The 25,872-nt window shown below is 42.9% G+C and overlaps 1 protein-coding gene across 4 annotated transcripts; it reads left to right on the top strand.

Annotated features, from left to right (window-relative positions):
* The first annotated feature begins 845 nt into the window (after nucleotides 1-845).
* LOC130181205 (vinculin-like) lies at nucleotides 846-25,512 on the top strand. Of its 4 annotated transcripts, XM_056395130.1 has the most exons (23): nucleotides 848-1,195; nucleotides 7,693-7,763; nucleotides 8,914-9,064; nucleotides 9,760-9,868; nucleotides 11,053-11,175; nucleotides 12,228-12,388; nucleotides 14,469-14,559; nucleotides 14,676-14,823; nucleotides 14,939-15,092; nucleotides 15,320-15,495; nucleotides 16,564-16,754; nucleotides 17,210-17,236; nucleotides 17,551-17,750; nucleotides 18,192-18,320; nucleotides 18,469-18,618; nucleotides 18,721-18,829; nucleotides 18,990-19,292; nucleotides 19,368-19,492; nucleotides 19,735-19,920; nucleotides 21,254-21,430; nucleotides 22,409-22,612; nucleotides 22,692-22,796; nucleotides 23,519-25,512. In XM_056395130.1, exons 1-23 carry the CDS (start codon nucleotides 1,028-1,030, stop codon nucleotides 23,663-23,665), a joined length of 3,405 nt encoding a protein of 1,134 aa, XP_056251105.1. In that variant the 5' UTR covers nucleotides 848-1,027; the 3' UTR covers nucleotides 23,666-25,512. The 4 variants fall into 4 exon arrangements, with proteins under 4 accessions (XP_056251107.1, XP_056251108.1, XP_056251105.1 ...); XM_056395132.1 differs by lacking the exon at nucleotides 21,254-21,430 and having other exon boundaries at nucleotides 846-1,195; XM_056395131.1 differs by lacking the exon at nucleotides 17,210-17,236 and having other exon boundaries at nucleotides 849-1,195.
* Nucleotides 25,513-25,872: the final 360 nt, after the last annotated feature.

Genomic DNA, 25,872 nt, shown 5'->3' with positions numbered 1-25,872 from the left:
AATGTTTTCCTTTAATGTGTTAATTGCTACTGCAAATGAATTGCTTTCACTTTCATGTGCATACATTTTCAAGTGCAACCAGCCAGGTGGGTTTTAAACCAGCGGGACAGCTGTTCATCAAGGATCCTCAGTGTTAGAGTGAAGAAGTTGGAGGAACAGTGTGTGGGTTCAGCGCAGGAACCTTGAGACTCCTTCCCTCAGCTGCAGCCTGCAGCAAGCTGAATCCTTGGTCTTTATTTAGACCTGGACATTGAGGCCTGGAGACATGAACTCCTGACCCACCTTTTAATGAACATAGATCATATGTCAGATGCAGGTTTGAAGCTTCGTAGAAAAAAACACCAGTTTACTTCAGCAATACAGGCGCTGGTGCGGCTCCCAATCTCATCTCCTGTGCCCTCTATTGCTTCAGAGATATGAAGATGACCTTTAACCTACCAGGCTGCAGGTGGCAACTTCACAGTTCTGTTTACAACCCTCCTCTGTTGTAGATGTTGCACCTTATACCCCTCCTTCCCAAATACCTCCTGAAATTACGATCTCTTCCCATTAAGTTACCCCAACACTTTCCTTTTTTGGGCCACTCGCTTGCATGACGTAATTTGGGAAGCGCTCTCATTTGCAGTGTGTATGTGTGTGCTGTGGTGTGTGCGTGCGTGCGTGTGCGTGCAGGGAAAGCGTCAGTGCGCACCAACACCAACCCGCTTGGCAGCTGTATTCCTTCGCTGTGATTGGGCGGAGGGCGGTGATTCCTTCTGTCACGATTTGGGTCGCTCCCACCGGAGGACACCGACCATCTGAGCCCAGCCTTTACTGAGGTGCTCACCAAAGGAGACGGTTGCACGCCGGGAGGAGAGACGCATGAGGGTTTCATCTCAGGGGCTTGGACTGGCAACTCGGGACTTGTCCTCCTGCCGTAGTCAGTGAGGAAGAGGAGAGGGAAGGAGAGGAGAGAGGGGGGGATCTTCAGTGCTGGAGCGACCAGCCGCCTTTTCGTCTGTCGGGGCTGCGGTAAAAGTCGTTCACGATGCCGGTGTTTCACACCAAGACAATCGAGAGTATCCTGGAGCCGGTGGCCCAGCAGATCTCCCACCTGGTCATCATGCACGAGGAGGGGGAGGTGGACGGTAAAGCCATCCCGGATCTGACGGTGCCGGTGGCCGCGGTGCAGGCGGCAGTCAGCAACCTTGTGCGGGTGAGTCCGTGAGTTTGAACCAGGGCGTCAATTCACCGACAAAAGTGGCTGCATCCAGTGACATTTATCACCCAAACTTCCAGACCCGCAGAAACCGACGCAAACTGCTGCAATGACAGCTCTGACACTGTGGCCTTTATTTCATCAGTGTCATAAGATATTTCAAAAGCAGGTCATCGAAGTGTCCTGCACTGCACATAGAGCAGTTCATTTTTTCAGTGTAGCTTCCAGATACATTAATGGCAATCCCAGCTTGATCTTTGCTCGCCATTAAAATGATATAAAACTGCCATACAGCCCAGCTGACGCTCATGCGTGTTTCACGAGCTCCTGCAGCAGTTTTTTTTTTGTGCACACAACACAGCAACACAACAACATCGTCAAACTCTGCCCGATTGATAATCAGATGGCTGCTGAGCTCAATGAAGTTTGTGGGGCGGAAGAAACGAGCGCTGATTGAATTAACAGGATGCTTGTTTCTCTCTCTCTGTCACTTTTTGATCAGTAAAAAGGGAAATGTCACTTGTGCCAAAGGGAGAGGTGCATTCACTGTAGGTTTCACTGAACTGAGTGAGAATTTGCAGTTTATTTAACAATGGATTTAATTAACTCGGCCCATTCATTGTAATAACCTCCACAGAGAATAGACACACTCTTAGGTCATTTATCAGACTCCCACTTCTTCCCTTCGTCTACACTTTCCTCCCTTGTTTCCCAACATTTCCGACTCCTCCACCTAAATTGTCCGTTCCGCCTCCTCTGTCTCCTTTCCCTCTCTGTCATCTTCTGTCTAAATGGTCATTTTGTGTAGAGGGAGACTGAGCTTCAGTCAGACACTGATGTCTCCTCCACATGCACTAACTGGAAAAATCAATACAGGCCACATCATTAATGCTGATCCGGGTCGTTGTTATTGATGCAGGGGCTTCACTCACTCAAGAGAAAACAGCAGCAGACAGGAGGAAACACTCTGTCGCTTACATTTTAATTATTGAACCTGATAAAGAGAAAAGAAACTGGTTCCATGATGATTAGTGCAAGTGTGGGAGGCCAGTGTAGCAGACTTACTCATGATACACTGTAGGGTTGTGGCAGACTCAGGGAGGAGCAGTGTATGCTCATGTTTGCTGCTTTGCTTTGCTCTTACTTTTTAATGATTTTCATTATGTTTTGTGGTTTGTGCATTTCTGTGTGTCCCAGCTGAAACACTTGGTCGCACATTGTTGATCCCTCCGGCCATGTTTCCTCTGCAAAAGGACAAGCTGAAAATGGGATTCTGGGAATATTTTGGCAGTAAATATATAGATTTGATCTATTTTACCCATTTATCACATTCGTCACAAAGGAGAAGTTTTGAAGTTAAACATTTACATTGGCTATTGTGCAAATACGGTTCTTCATTTGTTCAGAACTAAAGTGCTCAGTCATCCTACCTGTGACACAAGATCAGATAAAGTAATTTAGCTTCTATTTATGACATGCTTTGATATAAAATGTTACCGTTAACCTTTGATTACTAACCGCACACTTAATCCAACTTAGTCGTCCGTATTAAAGGATTCACCCGCTCTCATGAATATATATACTATTATGAAGAATCATTATTTCTGATATAACCCACAGTGAATAAGGCAATTTTCTTTTGTTCGAATTATTGTCATGTTAAAGTTTTGAATAGCTGAATAGCCTTGAAAAAGGCTGCTGCTTCTCTGTGCATGGGCACACAAGATCATTTTGATAAATGTCTCATTAACTGATTATGAAAAGGTCCATTCAGTCTGAACCCAAACACCGTGGCGTGTCTTGATGAAAAATCTAATTGTTATGTGATACCATCCAGCAGCTACACTGAGTCCTTGATATCCCATTGCATCGCTACCGGTCACACTCCTCCATCTCCGTCTTTCTCTGCTCGTCCTCGTTGATCCACTCCGTTGATGAGCAGAAGGAGGCTAATAGCAGCCTCAGGTACGCTGCCGGTCTCAGATGATGGAGATGTGAGGCTACAGGGAGAGATAAAGGCTGAACACACAATGACACTGAGAAGTGTCGGGAAGAGGAAATGCAGGGATGGAGGGACTCTGGTGTCAGACAGGAATAAAAAATGAAAGTAGGATGCAATAAAAAGTTAAAACGCCCCTCTCTCCTCAGGTGTTATGTCATTTCCTTGCATTTACTGGTATCTGTTTGGGGATGTAAGATTTGAGGCTCATTGGACTCTTACGCACTACTGGATAAGAACACCATCTAAATGCTAAAATGTGCAGCTGAAGAGGAGATGATGGATAGTTGTGTAGTCCACTGATAGAGGGGTGAGAGTTAATAAGTGGGTGAAAAGAAGGTGTTGAAAGAGAGCACAAAGGGTGCTTGAGTACAGGGCTTGTAAAATCAGCAGTGGCCGGTTACTGGGTAGACGAACTTAATTGGACGCAAAGGACACCTAACACTCGAATATATACACACACTTCTGACCACATATGCTTTATTTTAGAAAGCAGATTCATTTCTACACTTTTGCAGTTTGAGCTAAGACATAACGCGATATACAGCAACCTGCCACCATCACACCACGATGGTCCCACCGCACACTGATACAATTACACTGTTAACCCCCGTCCAGGGTGGGCTGACAGTGGGGGGGTACTTAAAATCTAGGTCACTGAGACACTTAGAAACGCACACATGCAAGATGGTGTCAGTCTCAATCTGTCAGAGGTTGTGTGTGGGTTGACGCTGATTCAACGAAAGATCTGAGAGATGCTGTTGGCGTATTTGGTTGAAAGTGTGAGCTTGCTGAAGTTGTGCTGATGACAGAGCAGCCTCAGTGGTGTTTGAGAAGTATGCGCTCCTGAAGGAGTCAACGCAGAATCCGAGTATGTCTGGGGGAGGGGGAGGAAGGAATAAATAGATTTACCGTTGAGTGAAGTAACTACACTCTGACAGAGCAGAGCAGAAAGAGAGGGAGAGGTAGGGATGTGAGGAGCGAGACTCCTGACTAAAATTGTCGAACAGCGTGATGCAGAATGAGGAAAGAAGAGGAGGGATGTGGGGAGGAAGAGGAATAGCCACTTACAGTCAGACGCCGGCACACGGCAAGGGAGGGAAAGTGTCTCTGGCATCTTCTGGCTAGACTCTGCCAAGCCTCATAGTCCCCCCTCCCACCTACCGCTCCCCTATACCCCCCCCCCCCCCCCCCCCCCCCCTCCTAAATACACATACACCACACTCCTCAGCATGCTCTACCATGTAAATATGAGCCATCAGATCCAGGATAAGTCTTTGTTTCCAGCTGCGTGTCTACACATATCTCAGTCTGTCTTAAATCTACTCCTGGTTTATACTTTATAGCAGAATTGATGGTTCCTTGATTGACAGATTGCTCCATCTTGCTAATCAATTTAACATGTTCTTTCATTTATTAATGTCTTTAAAGCTGCACTATCCTATATTTCTGTATAAGTAATGGGTCAAATGGCTGTGTGCTTTTAACGTGGGAATGATGAGCAAGCTCTGCAGTTCCCCTCAGTGCTACAAAGTGTTTTGGCGCCTTTCAGCTCATTGTTTTGGTTTTTACGGCTCACAACTTTTACTGTTTTGCTAGCTATTACATACTATGGCTTTATAGGGTCATTAATTATACGTCAAATAAATATGTGATTTATAGCCTTTTTTCTGTGGCCAAGAAACTAAATCTGCAACTTTAAAATATCAAACATGTGCTTTGAGTACAGTGTCACATATGTGCACATTTGCTTGCTTTTCTCATTATAAATTTTTGAATACTTGGATTTTTTGGCTATTGGTAAATGTAATTTTGAGACGTTAGGCTCAATATATATATATATATATATATATATATAAACCCATCAAAGGATATTTATGATTTTTATGATTTATGAAGTATTTTTGAGGTGGGAGGAGTGGATTTCTTTCTTGATTTGATAACAGACACTAGAAAGGTGGCAGAGAATGAGGCGATAAAGAGCAGGGACAGCATGCAGCAAATGTCCCCAGCTCGCCTGGAACCTCAGATGTTGTGTGGGCAGTGTCTTTGAACCCCAGGTCACCAATACATTTCCTGATAAAAGAACTATTAATCATTATTTGCAGGTGTTGACGTTTGCCGTCATTCTTTGATTGGACTGGACTGTTACATTAATATGTAATCCAAAACAAGAAGTTCATGAAAAGACAGTGAAAGCAGTATCCACATCAGAGCTGATGCCTGTGGATCTGAGCTGGGACCAGGCTAATTGTATAGTGTCAGCTACAATTGACAGCTGTCTGTTTCCTGCCGGAGCTGTCGCACCTTTCAGGCTGTTCAACCACACACACACATATCACACTGTCAGCCAGCCCAGCAAACCACTGAACTTCGCATCAATTATGCATTGTATAATCAATGCCAAGTGTTGCTGCTTACAGGAAAGCCTTTGATCAGTGACCTGATGTGACTCGTTGGTGGTTGTCCGGAGAGTTTCCTCAACCTGCGCTCTACTTGTAAAGCCGCATTCCTCACATTTCACAGTTGTAGATCTCGCTGCTTTCTTTTTTAAAGAAGGAAATTCACCAAGATACACAGAGGCTCTCAGATATTTCAATTATATCCCTTTTGCAGTGTTTGTGATTATTCATTACAATGTTTCACATCGACAGAATTAAAGGTCTGACAGATAAAATGACAAATGACAATGCAAAGTATACTTTAGGTTAAGAAAGAGTAGAATCATCATATAAAACATCTTATCAGGGGGTGGAATTCACTCTCTCCACATCTTTTCATGTTGTCTGTGTCTTTTTTTTAGCTATCTGTGGAGATTGTCTTGTTGCACTCTGATATAAAATCAAATATTAAAATTTCACTGGTGTTAAGTTCAAGTTCATACTTAAAAACTTGAGCCTGATTGGTCACTTTAAATGAGGAGTTATTTTGTGTTGCTTTAGTTACACAAAGATGAAACCTCTGATGAGACTAGATTTCTTGCTTCTGCGGTAAATAAAATACAGCCACTTATAATGACTTTAATTATTGATGCAATGAGCAGCACACCAGCTAAAATTGGTATTGCTGTATTAAGGCTCTTACCGGCCACAGTGTATGATGAGAAGAGAAGTCTACAGCAGCATGGATCTCAGTGTGTATGTGAAAGTGTTCCTGAGTCTCTGGAGCCGGAAAGTCTATTAACGGACTTTCATCGATAGAGCAGCAAGAGACTGATGTCATCATCTCACTGTAATTGCATCGCGTGTGTGTGTTTTGTGTGTGTGTGTGGGCGGATGCTCGTGTGTGTTATAGGATGTGTTTTGTGTGTGAGGGCCAGTTGTAGCTTTTCAGCCAGCTGCATCCCTGTATGAACATATGTAGAAGAAGAGAGCAATGTCACCCTGCTGAGTGTGTGTGTGTGTGTGTGTGTGTGTGTGTGTGTGTGTGTGTGTGTGTGTGGTACACACGCGATTTTGCACTCAATGCACTGTTGTGTCTGTTTTCTGCAGCAGAGATTCTAGAAACCATTCCTTGCTGGTTATGGAGGATTTCCTCATGATTACTGTATGGTCTCCTAACCGGCATAAATCAGAAAACAATTCACAGATTTCAAATAAAACAGAATACAGCAGCCAGGCTACTAACAACAACTAAGAAACAAGATCATATTACTCTGCTTTTAATGTCTCTACATTGGCTACCAGTCAATTACAGAATCGATTTTAAGATTCTGCTTATGACTTTTAAAGCACTTCATGGCCTATTCCCAGACTATATTTCTGAATTAATTGCCCCATATCAACCTGTATGTAGTCTGAGGTCCTCAGTTGCTAGTTCCCATGTCAATATGTAGGACTAAAGGGGCAGAGCTTTTGCTGTTAGGGCACCACAACTTTGGAACAACCTGCCAACGCTTTTCAATATTCTCTTTTAAAGTGAGAGTATTAATTCCATGCAACCAAATCTTTAAGGTCCTTAGGGTATTGAAAAAAAATTGAGGGCATGAAAATGTCACAGGTTTTTAGTTTGAGTCACAATCAGAAAGAAAACACTCACACACGGAGGAAAAAATCAAGTAACTCTAATAGAAAAATCAATACTCCCACTTATTACTGTCGAGTTCTGTTTGTGCAGAACAAAAGAAAGCTGAATTTTATTTTCTGCATCGTTTACACTGTGCTGATGACTAGGTGATATCATCTCTACAGACCTCACATTCACGGCCACATGCGGGTCAGTTTAGAGCAGAATAAACGTGTCCCCCCCCCCCCCCCCCCCCCCCCCCCCCCGACCTGCCCTCATATGGAACAACAGGCAGCCGAGTCAACCAGACACTGAGCTGCTTCCCCCCCGAAGCTTGAAAAATATGACATGCACGCATGGTTGAAATAGGTGTGAATTGATACACACCCGTTCACCCTGCAGACTATTAATAGTGCTTACTTGAATACTATTTCCTCTCTTGCTGCAGCTAATGATAATAAAATAAATGGTCCATCTGTGTGTGTCGCAGGTGGGGAAGGAAACGGTTCAAACCACTGAAGACCAGGTGATGAAGAGAGACATGCCTCCTGCGTTCATTAAGTAAGTAAGTCTGAAGCGCTGCACGTGCTTTAGAAGAAAGGGCACCACTCTTGTTTCTTTGTGTACCTCCCTCTGTCTCTGCTCTCGCCCACAGTCACTCACAGAAACACTCAGTGGCAAAAATATAGAAATGATCCACTTTATCTCAGCAGACAGAGAACTTGTTAAAAAGAGGATTCCAGACGATTTAATGTTAGGAACTGTGGCTATGTTCCCAGCTGCAACAAAGAGCCACTTCTGAGGCTGAGCCCGGGTGACTGTCCGGCTCCCGCATCCAGACCGCTGAGAGGCTGTTTGTTGTTTTCCAGCTTGCATCCAGAGAGCTGACATGAACTCTTGGGTGCCGGCTGAGAGCTGCTACTCAGCAATCATGGGACTTAGATATCAGGCTGTATTTGCCGGCCATGTCAAAGCGTTTACTGTGCATTCACACCAATATTAATATGTTTGTTTTCTCCCTGATTTCCTTTCCGTTTGTTGCTTATTTTTCAAATTCCAAATTGGTTTTTTAAGTTTTAAGAAGAGGGCCCAGACCTTAATCAGATCCGCACACCGCTCTCTCACTGCTCACTCACACATACACAGGGCACTACACCATAAATCTCACTCACAGGGCTTAGGAGGGGGCATGTGGGAATGTGAACCTGCCTAAATATAGATGAACCAGCAGCCATCGATACCCTGACCAATGGGGGTCAGAAAGAGGAGGGACTTGGCTTTATTCAAGTGCTCCTAAAATCCATCACCTTCTTCAGGCTAAGCTAATCACTGACTTCCAATGAGCAGACATGTCGAGACAGAAAATGATAGCTGAAAACTTTCACAATCTCACATTGTTAGTCAGCAATTTGAAAATTGTAAAAAACTATAAATCCCAGATCACCCACCCCCCCACCCCCATCTATCTTTATTCTTTAGACGGAGGAAGCAGAATCTTCTGAGTTTTCTGTGTATGTGCAGAAAAATCTGCAAAATCATCTCAGTTTCCTTCCATGACACCTTGCAAACCCAACCATCTCTTGTTACCAGAGCAGCGTTCTTCGACGCATATGTTTCGCTTTTCTATGTTAAATGTCAGATCTGATCTGTGGGATTTATTAAGGTGATTAATCCCTGTTGTCAGTAAATGTGTGTGCTGTGTATTTTTCAGGGTGGAGAACTCGTGCTCTAAGCTGGTCCAGGCCGCTCAGATGCTAAAGGCAGATCCGTACTCTGTTCCCGCACGAGATTACCTGATTGATGGATCCAGAGGGATACTGTCTGGAACGTCCGACCTGCTCCTTACCTTTGATGAGGCAGAGGTGTGTGTGTGTGTGTGTGTGTGTGTGTGTGTGTGTGTGTGTGTCTGTGTTTGCCTCTTTATCTTCATGTATGTCTCCTGAGAATTGCTTTTACTTCAGAGGTGTGGTATCTTTGAAAAAAGAAAGCTTGAGATAGCTGTACAGAGGAAGGAGGAACTCAGCTTCAAGCAAGTCTCAAATGCAGCCAGATCTAATCACTGAGATCAAATGATTTCCCTCTGTCATAACTCAGGATATGTGTGTGGCTGGCTCTGTGTATATATATATATATGTGTGTATGTGAGGATATAGTGTGTGCCAGGTTGCATGGTGTGTGTGTGTGTGTGTGTATGTGTGTGTTGAATGTTTGCCGGCAGCTCCATAAGTGGAATCACATTGGGCACGTGATTATGCTTGCCACATCTCATCACTAGCCTCATTTTTGAAAGAGCAACTTCTCACAGTCACAAGACATACATCACAAGACTGTACACACAAACACACACACACACACACACACACAGACACAGACACAGACACACAAACACCACACAAACAACAGGGCAACTTCTACGCCGTCTAAAAAAAGCTCATGGCCACATTGAATTTTGTTCTCTAATAAAGACGCTTGTTTCTAATCAACATTATCAGCCCTTTGTTTTGTGCCTGTATCCATGGTCTCATCTGGTTGTGATTATGTCTGTGTTGTGCTCTAGGTGCGCAAGATAATCAGAGTGTGTAAAGGTATCCTAGAGTATCTGGCTGTAGCTGAAGTGGTGGAGACCATGGAGGACCTCATCACTTACACCAAGAACCTGGGACCAGGTCAGCAGGAGCTTGTTTTTTTAGTTGTTTTTTTAAAGCCAATTTAAAGCTGTGTAAGTTAAAGCAGTGAGGACAACTCCAATTGTAGTTTTCTGTGGTTTAACTAAAAGTGGAAATCAAAGAGTGCTATTAGAACTTATACTTTTCAGACATTTTGCATTGACAAAAAATTATTCAACAAATTTTTGGGGGGTTATATGCCTTGAGAGGGAGGGTCTAACAAAGACCTCTCAGAAAGAATCAATCTTGGGATGTTTCAAGCGACTTCTACATAAAAAATCCAGATATCAAAATCATGGGCTATTACAGTAAATCTGCAATGATGAATATTTATTTTAAGGAAGAACAGTTCGGCAACAGGGTCGCTGTGTTCCAGTTTAGAGCAGAACAGTTAGTTCATTGATCAGTGATGATTTGAACTTCTCTTTGTCTTATTTGACAGAAACATAAATATTCTTTTGGTTTGACTGTTTGTGACTTTGCGAAGGGATTTTCAAAAAAAAAAAGGAAATCAGCAAATTAATCGCAGCAAATTGAGTCTTTATTAAAAATCCCTACACATTCAGGAAACTGTATAAAGAATTGTGTTAATATAGAGGACAAAAAGGTCAACACAAATGCGTCATGCTGTTTGGCTTTGGCGGTGATGTTCTCTAAGGGCAAACAGAAAAACATGAACCGCGCAATCAGCCTTTGTTTCAGGCTCTTCTCCGGGTTAAAGATCAATCTCCCATGCTGAAAAACTAAATTAACTGCCGACTGCTCCTCTGACACTAAGATGCTGTGATTACTGATCAGAGTCTTTTCACTGGCAGGAGAGCAGGAGCGTAAACAATCTATTTATCATCAGAGGTAAAAGGTCAATTGTGTTGTCAGTGCTCTGTGGCATAATGAGCTGAGAGGAAATCTGATGCCAGGGTTTTCTCACACTTTACTGATGCTGTCATTGTACGAGATCAGTCGTTCATGAGGTAATGATGTTTGGATGTGTTGGAACTACTCATTTGGTGAAAACACTGAGGGGTGGCCTCAGCCTCTTGATTGTTCGAGCACAGTTGAAGTTGTGATGCTAAAGCCAAACACAAGCTCATTTTTCTGCGTCCCCCTGCTGTTTTGGTTTGATTTTGGTCACCTCTAACTTTCACAGAACAATAACATCTCCCCATGTTGCTCTCTTTCCTCAGGGATGACCAAAATGTCAAAGATGATAGAGGAGAGGCAGCAGGAGCTGACGCACCAAGAACACAGACAGATGCTAGTCAGCTCCATGAACACTGTCAAAGAGCTGCTGCCTGTACTTATATCAGGTATGTGTGACTGTATGTATGTGTGTGGGCAAACGACTGCGCAGGTCACTGAGCATCCAACGGTTGTTATAGCAACGCTGATAATTACAGTCATTAGTTGCTGGGGATGTCAGACTGACTACACACACACACACACACACACACACACACACACCACACACACACACACACACACACACACGCCGCCCACTAGCAGCTCTACTAGTGCCTCTCGCACTGTGTTCTGCACCAGCAAAGAAGAGAAACGCTGCTGCAGCTTTTGAAAGCTCTACATTCAAACCTGAAAGTTCACTGAGGGTGTAATGTCAAAAAAGTTTGGGGCAATTGATTATTGTAAGATCACAAACCAATTTGCAACTTAAAGTGGATATAATCGATACTGTTGTGTTAACAATGGATCACATGATTACTACTACTAAAAAGGGGTCGATCACACCAGTGAACCCACAGATAATTAACATCTGACTCTGAAGTTCCCCTCAGCTTTACAGAGCTTTTCTGGCATCATTCAGCTCATTGTTTTGGTTTAACAGACCACAACTTCTACGTTTTGGTTCACTCTCAGGGCTCTCGTGTCGATTTTGGCTGCATCGCACAGCTGATTTCATCGGAAGAGCTCTGACAAACCCGCTGTACTTAACATGCCCCAGCACCAGAAAGACTAAGTTAACAACTAAATGGCAGAGTGGAGCATTTAGCAGCCAAATAGCCAGATGTTTTCCCTCAGGAGTTGGTGGAGACCAAAAACAGAACTAAAAGAAAAAGGGAATATTGGACTTTGATTCATCAAGCTACAAGAAACACGACTCCAAATGAGAATTAATGTTGCTTTGTATCTGCAGCATGCATAAATAAGCAACTGTTTGCTAATAACTTTGCCATATCAACTTACAGTATGTTGCGTCTGCTGCCTCCCTGTGTCCAAAAAAAATCAGCTAATAGAGCTTTAAAGCCACTTAAATAGTGGCTTTAATGGACAGTTTTATATCTTTTGTGATGAATCTATGCTCCTTAATGACTGTAATTAGAAATACTAATGTTTTTGTCCTCAGCCATAAAGATCTTTGTCGCAACCAAGAGCAGTCGAGGTGCCGGCGTTGAGGAGGCGGAGAGGAACAGAAGATTTACCTTTGAAAAGATGAGCGCTGAAATCAACGAGATTATAAGAGTCTTACAGCTCACCACGTGGGATGAGGACGCGTGGGCCAATAAGGTATGACCTGAGCTGCGCATGTGAACTCAGGTTTTCTCCATTTTATACCCTCAACCCTAACTTTAAAAAAAAAAAACTCCCCATGTACCTCAATCAAACATTCACTTTTGCTTTGGAGTGCCTGTTCACACACACACACACACACACACATAGACACACACTCTATCCACACGTCCCTCTGTACTATAGAGAGCATCCTCAAAAAATTCACTCTTTACTTTGTCTCCACTTTTCTTTTTGCTCGGTAGTATAACTCCTGGTTTTTCTTTTTCTTTTCTTTCTTTACCTTCCTCCTCCATTCTTTTCCTCCCTGTAGAAGGTAAGCCTGTTTCTCTCCCCCTCTGCAGTTTCCAGCATGCAAGTGTGTATGTGTGTGTGAGAGAGAAGGAAATATGGAAATATGTCTCCGAGCTTACATTGTATATATATATATATATAAATATATATATGTATATATTTGTATATGTATATATCTGTCATGGTGGTATTTAACAGTAAGTATGTCATGTGTTTTAATCCACTCTCTGTTCTCTGTTATCTGACGTGATGATGTACAGTACACATGCTTCATCACTGTATTAATGTATGTGCATATGTTTGTCTCTAGGCGTCTATTTGAGTCAAATGGCATGAAACAGACGACAGTTATTTAAGAGTTTGAGCTTTTTTTTTAACAATAATCGCCTCAGAATTTCCCGTCATGGTATTTTCTTTCACGTGCTGCTCATGTTTACTGTGTGATACAGCTGTCAATAGCACAATAAGATGCTGGTTTGGGCAGAGTATACTCCCTGGGAAATACTTTTTGGCACATCATTTTTTTTAACACAGATTGTGTAACGGGTTCCGTCACCTTTACAGTTGAGATCTGTTTCACTAGACTAACCTGTAACCCTGCATGTTTTTCTGCACACAGCTACCTCAGACACTGATCTGCCTGTCTGTCCTTTGTGTGTGTTTGTGTGTTTGCTGTGGAAATTCTGCATACTTTGTGTATGAGCTGTTGTAATAGTTTACTGTCAGTGTGTGGGGGGAACCACTGGCACGCGATGACTGTCCTCTGCTCAGGTCATGAATTATAGAAATAAACTGGTTGGTGTCCAGACACATCCATAATAGATGGGCTGTATTGAACGGCTCCACTTAAGTGGTTCAGTCTCTTCTGAGCTGGGAAAAGGATTTATTTTTCTCCACCTGGTATAAAGCAATGAAAGTGTTTGTTGCATTTTAAATGTGAGATTGTCATCCCCCCTTAATTGTCTAATTTTCCACTTCATCCGTTATTTTTAACAACATATCAGCTAATTAGTTTGGCTACACAGAATTTATGGAAACTGTTAAACTTTACAATAAAACATAAATGCTTGTGTTATTACTAATGACTTTATTCATGGTACATGAATACTTTTTTACTACTTTACAGTTTAATAATAAACATTAATGAACGGTTGAGAGCCCACAATTAAGTCGATACATTTGGCTGCAACGTTTCTAACACACTGGTCATTTATCAGTGGCTTTCTAACACACACACAGTTTAAACTTTACCAAGTTTGCAGCTGTAAATGTGTGTAAATCATCAATTAATTAATAATGATTAAAATATGAAATTGAGCAGTCATATGTTATATTTTTATTACTGTCAACAAAAGATAAACTAACAAATATAACTTGTGTACACAAAGCCTATATCTTACATACAGAAGATGAAGACCAGCAGTGTAATATATGTTGAATCACAATGTGACCCATTTTTAAAGGTTTACATCTTCAGTAAGACTGAATGGGCTCAGGGCTGAGTGCCACACACAAGACAATGGAGTTGGAAAGCATCAAGAAACCAACTAACACATTTGGTGTTTTTGTTGTGAGAAAAACACAAAATAACAACAGCCTCTCCATTTAATTTGGGCTCACAACTTACTTAACACCGTTTATTTTAGAATATTATTGTAATTGTAACAGTAATGAATTAGTTATATAATAAGTTTGCCATAATATGAAGCGGTACCTACTTATTTAATAGCCACTGCTGTTTGGACAAAGCTATACACAATGCTGTGTTTTCTCTTTACCTCAGGATATGGAGGCTTTGAAGAGATCTCTGGCTTTGATTGAGTCAAAGATGGCACAGGCTAAAAGCTGGCTCAAAGATCCTCATGGACAGCCAGGTAACTGTGTGTGTTTGTTTTTCGTTTTTTTTTTATCATGTCTTCAGCTAAAGCACTTCATCAGCTCTTTAGATCTTATTCCACGGTCTCATCCTGTCATGCGCTGTCGTCTTTAGGAGACGCCGGTGAGGTTGCCCTGCGTGTGATACTGGATGAAGCTGGTAAGGTGGGAGAGCTGTGTGCTGGGAAGGAGAGGAAAGATATATTGGCAACCACTAAGGCTCTGGGACAAATGACGGACCAGATAGCAGATCTACGAGCCAGGTAGTGTGTTTATATGAGAGAGAGAGTGAGTTCAACTATTTTCTTTGCCTCTGTGTGTCAATGTAAAGTATTTTGTCATGTGTGAACTGTGTGTGTTTTTTCTTTTTTACGATAGAGGCCAGGGTACAACGCCAGGATGTGTGCAGCGCGCTGGCCAGTGCTCGCAGGGCTTAGACTTGTTATTTTGCAAAGTGGACGGTGCTGCCCGCAGACTGGAGGCTTTAATCAATGCCAAACAGGCCATTGCCAGGAGGCTGGACGCTGCACAGGTCAGATAAAATAACAACAACAACACAGTAATCCATGTTAACCCGCTCCCCAGTGAGTCATACCTCCTCTCTGCATTAGATTTATCCTATTTCTGTCTTTATTGTTCTAGTTCATTTCCAAGCAAGCAAGCAATTTTCAGTGAAGAGTTTTAGTTGTAAGAAGTTAAGTTATTGATTTATGTTGTATATTTCAGAAGAGAGCTAAGTCATGTATGTGCGTTGTTTAGGCCTGGCTGGCTGATCCTAACGGTGGTCCGGAGGGTGAGGAGTACATCAGAGCGCTACTAGCTGAGGCCAAACGCATCGCCGATCTGTGCGAAGACCCCAAAGAGAGGGATGACATACTGCGCTCCATCAGTGAGATCGCAGGACTCACCGCCAGACTCGTGGAACTACGCAAACAGTGTGCTTTCCCTTCCCTGACGCATGAATGACTGATGATGTTTCGTGATTGTTTTAAGTAACTCGTAGAACCTCTTTTTCTAGGCTCAAACTGCAACCTCATGCCACCAATAGCTGGCATATTTTACCTGCCTGGAAAATATGTTGTTGCCTGTCAACCTTGGGCATCAGTCCTACAATAAGGTTTCTGACTGTTTGAATATGGTGTGGAGGAGATGGGGCTTTTATGTGGCGGGTCAGTTTGAGGATCAAAACTTACTTAAAGTAAAATACCACTCATCTCAAAGTTCAAGCCACTTAATTTCATATTTGAAGTAAACTTCACTTTGGGTTTAGAGTAGTAAGTTCACTAGATGGAGCTGCAGTTGAGTGAATCACGATGAGTCACCGTTGCGGATATATTGTCGGTGCTACACTTCCACTGCATCTACAGACCATTATAGGAAACCAGAGATAAACATGACAAAGTAACCCGAGTGACCCAGATCCACACAAAAACAATGGATCTGAACTTGAGAAGAGGAAAAAATGTTACTCTGCAAGTGCACTGAAAGATTTGGGGGATTATCAAGTATTTTCGAAAAACTGGAACAGATTGTACTTTCATAATATGTGGCTCTGTAGACATGTCATTCCTGAATTATCTCATGAAAACCGACTGCACAAGGTCACAAAAGAAATACTACCTTCATTAAGCCTGTACTCTTTCAAACGAATTTACTTTATTCCATATTATATGAATATTATTTTACTCCTCTTGAATTACTGGCCTGGACCAGAACTTGTACCTGTGTCTGTGGAAAACACACACTCTCCTACTGCAAACCAGTAATACAAGCATTTATCTTGATTTAATGGTTACACAAGATGAGAATTAATGCTGACTAAAGCAGATGGAAAAGTGGCATTAGCCTTTGATGGTGGTATTTCCCTTTATGGATGGTGTCTAACAGGGGTGTGGTGAAACAGTAAAAAATTACAGACTAGAAATTTGTATTTCACAGCTTATTTCTAGAACTTGGCTTTTTGTTCTTCCCTCTAACCGTCCCTCTGCCTGTCACTGTCTCAGGGGTAAAGGTGACAGCCCAGAGGCCCGTGCATTGGCAAAGCAGATTGGGGCGGCACTGCTGACCCTGCAGTCCAAAACCAACCGTGCCGTGGCCAACATGAGACCAGCCAAGCCTGCCGTCACCTTGGAGGGCAAGATGGAACAGGCCCTCCGCTGGGTGAACAACCCCGGAGTGGACGACAGAGGAGTAGGTGAGAGCGAGGATGGATGGCGGCTCTAGGGAGGGATAATGTAGTAGTTTGGTTCAAAAATAAACACTTTGACCTTGCATGTCATTCATCAGCTTCCTGTATGCAGCTGACGAAGGGCGGGTGAATGTGGTAATATGTTGGCAACTTGTGTGACTCCTATTAGCCGCCAAATAGAGGATCTTGATAGATGTGAGGTGTTTGTGGTGCATGAGGAAACCACATCAGTTTTCAGTCAGGAAACATTTCTGAATGTGGCACAGAAATAACTACAGTGGTGACTGATGCCATTTCCTTAAATGCCCACAGTCATGTATCTCATACATTAATCAGACCTACTTAGTCATTCAGCGAGCATTGCATTGTTTTTAATGCTTTGTTTTATTTGCTATGTGCTATATCCCTGTTTTGTCATTTGTTTGTTTGCTATTTTCTCCCGTGCTTCCCTGTGGGAGCAGAGTGTGAGAGGCTACAATGGATCACAGGTACCTTCCTGCTACATGCGTCCTTAGAAGAGATAACACTATAGATATTAATCACACAGTGTCTTCCTGGAAACTTCATGTGGTCAGCATGTGCTACAAAATACAGCAACCTGTAATTTACAAAAAAAGATGTTTAAACCACAGTCATTAGTCACCCCTTCCATTCCTATTATTCATCGACCATGTTACAGAGAAATACAAATGTCTAAACAAGAACCTGTAATTGTTGTATTTTGTTTTTTATTGAAGTACATTGAGATATTGGGTATCCAGATGTGACATAATAATGACTCCTGATGCGTGTCTCTCTCCAGGTCAGGCAGCGATCAGAGGAATGGTTGGAGAAGGGAGGAGGCTGGCAGGAGGCTTGTTAGGCCCGTATCGACAGGATATGATTGGACGCTGTGACCGGACAGAAGGTCTAATGGCATCTTTGGCAGACATGGCCGGCCGGGGAGAGGCTGAGGCTCCTCATGCGCGAGCTACAGCCGCACAGCTGCAGGACAGCCTCAAGGTAGCTCAGCGGTATCACAAACACACACACACACACACACACACACACACACACACACAACACACACACACACACACACACACACACACACACACACACACACACACACCTGTTTATAAATGAATCAAGGCTCAGGTTTAAACTCTGTCATTAGAAATGTATGCTGTGCAGAACAGAGGTCATGTTACGTTACAGTGAGGATCATTAAGTTTCCAAATATACCAAATATGTCAGGCTACATTTGGGGGAAATTTGGATAAAATGATGAACAGCACATGTAAAAATGTTTCCATTTGATCAAATGATGCAGCCATAAAAAAAACCCCAAAAAACATGGAGTCTTGGGTTTGTATATATGATGCATGCATCTTGGTTATTATTGAAAGTATTGGTGCAGAGCTCCACCTAGTGGACTGATGCATCACACTCTGCCTCTACCAGGACCTGCGGCAGCACATGCAGGAGGTGATGACCCAGGAAGTATCTGACGTTTTCAGTGACACCACCACCCCTATCAAACTGCTGGCTGTGGCTGCAACCGCTCCTCCTGATGCCCCCAACAGGCAGGAGGTCAGTAACATACACAAATCTGTGCTGATTACAAATATGGTTACAGGAATGAATCCAAAGCCTCATTTCTACTGATTCCGCACTATCCAAGAATGGGCACCCGATAAAACTTTTTATCTAGCTATACCAACAATAATGTTTGCTGTAGGTTTTTGAAGAGCGTGCAGGGAACTTCGAGGCCCACGCAGGGCGGCTGGGGGCGACCGCAGAGAAGGCTGCTGCCGTGGGAACAGCCAATAAGAGCACAGTGGAGGGGATACATGCTGCTGTGAAACATGCCAGGGAGCTCACACCACAGGTGCACCTGTTTGTTTTAGTATTTGCATGATTGCAGACAGTGATGAAACACAAAGCTGTCAGAGCCTGTCATACAATGTCTGACATGTGTGTGAATGTTCAGGTGACCTCTGCTGCTCGGATCTTGTTGAAGAATCCTGGAAACAAAGCAGCGTACGAGCACTTTGACACCATGAAGAACCAGTGGATTGACAATGTGGAAAGACTCACTGGTGAGGAGTTTCTCAACATTTCTCGTGTTGCTTAAATTATTGAAAATAATTTGAAGTAGTATTTTGAAGTAGTTGCAGTATTACAGCAGCCTGATAAAATTTGAGATAAGATTTAGAGAGGTTAATGGGTGTGTGTGTTCGTGTGTCTCTGTTGCTTCAGGCCTGGTGGACGAGGCCATCGACACCAAATCTCTGTTGGATGCGTCTGAGGAGGCTATAAAGAAAGACATCGACAAATGCCGAGTTGCCATGGCAAATGTTCAGCCCCAGATGCTTGTTGCCGGGGCAACAAGCATAGCAAGACGAGCTAATCGGGTCCTCTTGGTGGCTAAGAGGGAAATGGAGAACTCTGAGGATCCACGGTTCAGAGACACAGTGAAGCATGCGTCAGACATCCTCTCACACACCATCTCACCCATGGTGATGGATGCCAAGGCAGTGGCTGGGAACATACAAGATAAAGGTACAGGAATACGCTGTGCAAATGCATGTTCAAGATACTGTACTGTATGAAATTGTCACGCGTTTTTCCCCGCAGCTCTGCAGAAGGCCTACCTGGACTCGTGTCTGAGGATCCTGGCTGCAGTCGGAAAAGTTAGAGAGGCTTTCCAACCTCAGGAGCCTGACTTCCCTCCTCCACCCCCTGACCTGGACCAGCTCCATGTAAGCACACATACACACTCTCTATTATCCACATTAACACATTTGATCTACATTTGAAGAACCTCCTACTGAAACCATTCAGTGATTTCAAACCAATTAAAGAATCTTTTAAAATTGGAGTTATGGGGGTTCTGTGTCTGGTCCTGACAGAAGATAAAAACTTACATACATACATATCCCCCTTTGCTCTCTAACTACATATTTGTAAGTAACATATGTGTGTCTGTGTGTGTCTTTTCCAGGTCAGTGATGAGCAGGCGCCACCCAAGCCCCCCTTGCCAGAGGGCGAGGTACCCCCACCTCGGCCCCCTCCTCCAGAGGAAAAGGACGAGGAGTTCCCGGAGCAGAAGGCTGGAGAGGTGCTGAGCGAGCCCATGATGGTGGCAGCCAGGCAGCTGCATGACGAGGCACGCAAGTGGTCCAGCAAGGTCAGTTCACACAAACACACAGAAATATACAGTTTGCAGATCCTCCCCATCAAGTGTGTATAATTTCAAAATCAGTGGAGGACACACACACACACACACACACACACACACACACACACACACACACACACACTTCTGGGTTAAATAAGGTAGATCGGTTAGTGATATTCCTATGTCATGTTAGCAGACTCGACTGAAATGATCCCTCTCTGTTAGACCATAATGCACTTGTCCAATGAGGAAGTATCCTCTCACACACAAGTTTTTTTTTTGTTTGTTTCCTGAAATAATGTTGATGCTGAAATGTGGAGATCAGTGGCTCGATTTCAATTTCAGACTGAAACTGGAAACTGTCATCAGTTTGAGGTGTCAGCATGTAAGACTGTTCATGGTTTAATGCACATGTAGGCCTACTCTTACAAATATCAGATAAAGAGTCATGTGTGGAGAGACAATCCAGTCTCCCATAGCAGACGTAGAGAAAAGGTGCATTATATTTGAAGCGGACTTTGGATTCTCTACACTTTCATCTCTATTGGTGTCTGTGTTCCTTCCATATGTGTGTGTCCAAGTGTTTTTGTGTGGAGGAGCTGTGTATAGGAACAGTTATACTGTGTTTTTAACCATTGATTATACAGGAATAATGCCCTCTCGCTCTCTTTGTGAAGCTCATAACTTCTCACCCCCTCTATAGCTCTCCTGACAGTTTCCTCACACCTGTTTAATGATCTATGCATCACAGGTGTCTCTGGAAACCAGGCACAAACTATCTCTGATAATTGCACAGGGTCACACTATGTTTCCCAACACGCTTCTAGACTCTTAAACACACCAGAGGGATGCCAACCACTGGTTTTGGTTACAGTTTCGACTTTATTTGTTTGTGCAAATGCTTCAAAAACTGTCAACTCAGCCACAGCGTCAAGGCACATCATCCACCTGCTGCCCGCCCAAACCAGCTCCGCTTTCCTCCTCTTTTCTTTTTCCCCCCACGACACCATCTTTGCCTGTGCAGTTTCACCTCCCCTTTTCGCTTCTCTTTCACAGTGCTTGCATTCTCTCTTCCTCCCTCTTGTAAGTCTCCTGTCCTCTCTTCTTCCATCCAGTGCCTCTCATACTGTACTAAATGCCTCCTTTTCCCATGCTTCCCTCCCTCCTGCCATCCCTGGCTTTCTCCTTCCCCTTCTTCTCCACTCTCCTCCTTTTTTTTCCTCCTCCTCCTCCCACCCTCTTTGCCTTCCTTTCTTTCCTTCCCATCCCAATCGACCCTACTCCTCCAACCTTCACCAACAACTCCACTCCCAACCCCCACCCCCTGCCCTGCCCTGCCCAGCCTGAGGAGGAGGAGGCAGTAGAGGAGAGGGAGGTAGATGATGAAGATGAGTTTACTGATGGTGAGGATGACTATGAGCCAGAACTGCTGATGATGCCCTCCAACCAGCCTGTCAATCAACCCATTCTGGCAGCTGCCCAAGCTCTCCACCAGGAGGCGCGCAAGTGGTCCAGCAAGGTCTGCGCACGTACATGCACATGAGCGCACACACACAACCAGATGTGGGTCAGATAGTATTTGTACAATGAGTTCCTGGGAGGATCATGAAGTACTGTTTGACCCCGTGCACACACACATCCACGCATGCAAACGCACAAGAAAGGACAAAGAAACATCCTCTGGAGTACTCACAGTCTCTGAGGCTCTGCATCTGCCACTACTATGGAAACCTCCAACCAGCTGTGGCTGCTGTTTTACTGTTGTTGCATCACACTCAGATACGATTGACACACGGTTATGCTGATGCCATGCTAAGGTTGCACTAAAAGTCAAAGATTGTTGGAATGGCGAGTTTGTTTGTTGCACCACATGGACAAACTGGTACTGGCTTCACTGGTTTAAACGAGGGGCCAGGCGCTCTGCCTCGCTGTTGTCAGTCACTCGTTGTCTGGCCAACCTGTGAAGCCAAGGATGACAGTTTCCCAAAGACTCCTGGGTGATGTATCTTTGACGTTAGACTGCCTGCTTGGCCCAATAAGATCACCTGCTTCTGCTTCTTAGTCTCAGGGTGTGTACTGATCACTTCCAACACTGTGAACATCACCTCATGGGCACTAACCTCAGGTTGACTGTGACACACGGGAGACGGTGAGAACCTAAACACTGTTTCCCGCCAAAACTATGGATATAAATTTGGTGATAACGTGCACTGACACTGCATGCAGCTTCCTGCTGAACACGCTTTTAAATTTAACGCCTGTTTTGCTTTTCAATTCAAATACATTCATAGAAAGCAGCATCCGTTCAGTGTTTGGTAACACTGTTTTCAGTATCCTACATTTTGATTATCATCAGAAAAAAAAAGTGTGGAAACATGATATACAATATGTTTCTATTGCATTCACATCTCTTATCCAAAGCCATGCTTCTCTGGAGTATCCTGCTTGCTCACAGGTCTCACTGCTTCCTCCTCTACTCCCTCCCGCTTCTACGCAGGGTAACGACATCATTGCAGCAGCCAAGCGGATGGCTCTGCTGATGGCGGAAATGTCTCGGCTGGTGCGCGGTGGAAGCGGGAACAAACGCGCACTGATTCAGTGCGCTAAGGACATCGCCAAGGCCTCGGATGAGGTGACGAGACTGGCTAAAGAAGTGGCCAAGCAGTGCACTGACAGACGCATCAGAACTAATCTGCTGCAGGTGAGAACACACAAACACAGGCTGAAAAGTCCTTTATGTCTTCTATAGAGGTACTTTACATGTCTTTCTCTTTGCAAAGGTGTGTGAGCGCATCCCTACCATCAGTACTCAGCTGAAGATCCTCTCCACTGTCAAAGCCACCATGCTGGGACGAACAAACATCAGTGAGGAGGAGTCAGAGCAGGTAAACTAAAACTGCACATAACTTATCGGGATGCACACCAACTTTTTCTCTCCTGATACAGCAACTTCAACATCAGAGTATCTGCTGATTAGTTGGCAGCCTGTTGTATGACGTAACACTGAATTTTATAATGTATTTAAATGTAATTAATGTGGATCAGTCATGTCATTGCCGATACCAGATCCACTTAATATGGTCAGTATCGGTGCAAATACTGATTCGTATTGGATTAGTGCGTCGCTTATAACTTTCAGTGGTGGAAAGTAACAAAGCACATTCACTCAAACATTATATTTAAGAACACTTTTGAGGTACATGTACTTTATTTGAATATTTCCATTTCAATCTACTTTATACCTCTATTCTACAACATTTAAAAGAGAAAATTGTATATTTCTCCTCTACTCACTTGTACTGAATGTTTACACAAAGTTACTTGCTACTTTTCAGACACAGATTTTACATTAAAAAAACAAACATATAGTGACTAATTACAAAAAAGCAGTATCTAGTCAAATTTCCCCTCTAAACCTCTTCGATGGTTTCATTCAGATAACTTAGACTAACTATCTAACAGTACATTAAGTAGTTTTACTAATCTACTAATGTAATACATGCAGTGTTTTTACAGGTTAATACATCTTCCACCACTGATAACTTGTTTTCATTTTGTCCCATCTCTGTTATTATTTATTGACTGCTTCACTTGTTTCCCTAACTAGGCCACAGATATGTTGGTCCATAACGCCCAGAATCTGATGCAGTCAGTGAAGGAGACTGTCAGAGAAGCAGAGGCAGCCTCCATCAAGATCCGCACGGATGCAGGTTTCACCCTTCGCTGGGTGCGCAAGACCCCCTGGTACCAGTAAACAGACCTGGGCACTGAAACTAGTAACACTCTAAACTTGGCACCGACGGCTCACACCTCATGTAGAAGTGGCAATGTGCATATACGTCATGGGTGAACGTGCGCTTCTTCAAAGAGGAAACTGCAGGTGATTTTGATTTATTCTCCACTGTAGTCTGGGTGTGTGTACCAGGACCATTTGATTTGGTACCAAGCCGGTTTCATTTATTGGAGTGAATTCAGCTTTGCGCTCCAGTTCCCTTTATCTGTAACTTTTTAATATATATTTTTGGTATGTTGTGTTACAAGAGTTTATCCAAATCCCAGGTATATATTTTTTGCATGGAAATTTTTTCTATTTTCTAAATGCAAATTATGACATTATCAAGATATTATCTCCTAGAGGACATTTACTTTTCCTTCATTTTTTTTCAGTGAGATTTTCTTATTGTCTATTGTATATACAGTAATAATTTGTTTTATGGACAACACTCAGCTATGAGCTTTATTCACTGAGTTTGACACTAAAGTGTGGAGTTTTGTGTGAGCTGATGACGGGCTCTCCTCTCCTCATGTTTACTTTTAGTAATAACACTGTTCTTAACTGTGGATCTACAAATTCAAAGGTGACACATCCTCACTGCTGTCTGGTGATGTTTATACTTGAAGAACTAAAAGGTCTTCTGGATTAAAAGTGTTATAACTCTTGGGCAAATGATAGAGTTTCAACAGCAATTGTGTAATTTGAAAAAAATATGTATGGTTGTCAATAAAGGTTTTTCTTTTTCTTTTTGTTGACTGCAGGAAGGTTGATATGTAATAGACATGAGGATTTCACTTGACAGTGGCAGTATGAGTGACAGTAAAGTAGAAGCCAAGGTTAGTTCAGGTGTTTTTATGTGTGTTTCGAGTTCTTTGTTTTTAATTTTATTGAACTGTCGCAGTGAACAATGCCAAAGGATTTGTTTTATTACTGTAAGCTTCATAAAGTTCTCTTAACACTTCAGATCCAGGTTATTAAAAAACAAGACAGACCATTTTCTTTGGAGGCCCTGGAGTGTTTTGTGGTCTGCTATTTTTTTTTTAGCAAAAGAAAGAGAGAATATTTTTTCCCTCTGTACAATGTATTGTTTGTTTCTGCGCTATCACTGTAACAGTTGAACTGTTGGGATTTGTTTTTTTCAAAATAAATCAAAAACAGTGATTTTAGACATCATCCAACATCCTGTTTTAGACGTTTCTCCTTGTAAGCTCAGTAGTCCCACTCTGGAGGCTCTAAAGCATTATTTTAATTCAGATTTTCTAGATGACCCCGGTGGTTTGAGAACAAAATCAATCTTTTAATAATGTGATATCAGGCATTGACGCCAGTCCAGTGGTCTAGTTTATTTTTAGGTTAGAATCAAAAAACTGTTTAAAAGGAGTGTTTGTGTCAGGAATAATTAAACAGCAGTTGAACAGGAAACTCAATATTACATGCAACCAGATCAGTGAATGCACATCTTCATTCCCTAAACAGTTTTATCACTTTTATTTTTTCTTAACAATGGCTGGGTAACTTTAACTGTTAAATGGAGAACTTGCCTGTGTGTATGTGTGAAGCCTCTTCACCTAGACTGCACAAGGGGGCCATCCCCGTGATGGCTGGGGACAGAGCTCTGAATAGCAGCACAGAATGTACAACTGCATTTTCAGTTTTTATTTGGGCCTACTGAGCATGTAGCAGTCACTGACCCCTCACTGAGAGCGACAGGGTGTAGTTCTGTGTGTACTTGATGTGTTCATTCACACCCTGAATGTATTCTGATAGCTTCTAGCCCTGCCAACACATCTGCTGTGCCTTGGAAGAATAAAAGACTATAATTATGACTGGAGTCGTGCCTCATAAGTCACTGCTACCACAACACAAAACGAGTGAGTGTTGTGGAGGAACATGGCCTCAAACCGGCTTTGTGATCTAAATGCTAACAACAGCATGCTAACTCTCCCGCAATGACAATTTAACATGCTGATGTTAAGCAGGTGTAGTGTTAATCATTGTTGTTTAATACAATTTAGCAAGTTTGCATGCTAATATTTGCTAAGTAGTACTAAAGACAACGTACAGCTGAGGCTAATGGGGAGGTTTTGCATGTACTTTATCATAAACCAAATTACTGGATAACTTTAGCTGATGATGTTGCTACAAATAAAAAAATCTGGATCCCCAAAGTCATCATGGTTCATCCT

The sequence above is a fragment of the Seriola aureovittata genome, chromosome 14 (genome assembly GCF_021018895.1).
Source record: "Seriola aureovittata isolate HTS-2021-v1 ecotype China chromosome 14, ASM2101889v1, whole genome shotgun sequence".
NCBI lineage: Eukaryota > Metazoa > Chordata > Actinopteri > Carangiformes > Carangidae > Seriola > Seriola aureovittata.
This window is presented reverse-complemented; position numbering and strand designations above follow the sequence as displayed.

Excerpts from the sequence above, each read along its gene's own strand:
- LOC130181205 (XM_056395130.1), top strand. The coding sequence starts at position 1,028 with ATGCCGGTGTTTCACACCAAGACAATCGAGAGTATCCTGGAGCCGGTG. Across the intron at positions 11,176-12,227 it reads GCTGCCTGTACTTATATCAG|CCATAAAGATCTTTGTCGCA; the intron begins GTATGTGTGACT and ends TTTTGTCCTCAG. Across the intron at positions 18,619-18,720 it reads CCAGGGAGCTCACACCACAG|GTGACCTCTGCTGCTCGGAT; the intron begins GTGCACCTGTTT and ends GTGAATGTTCAG.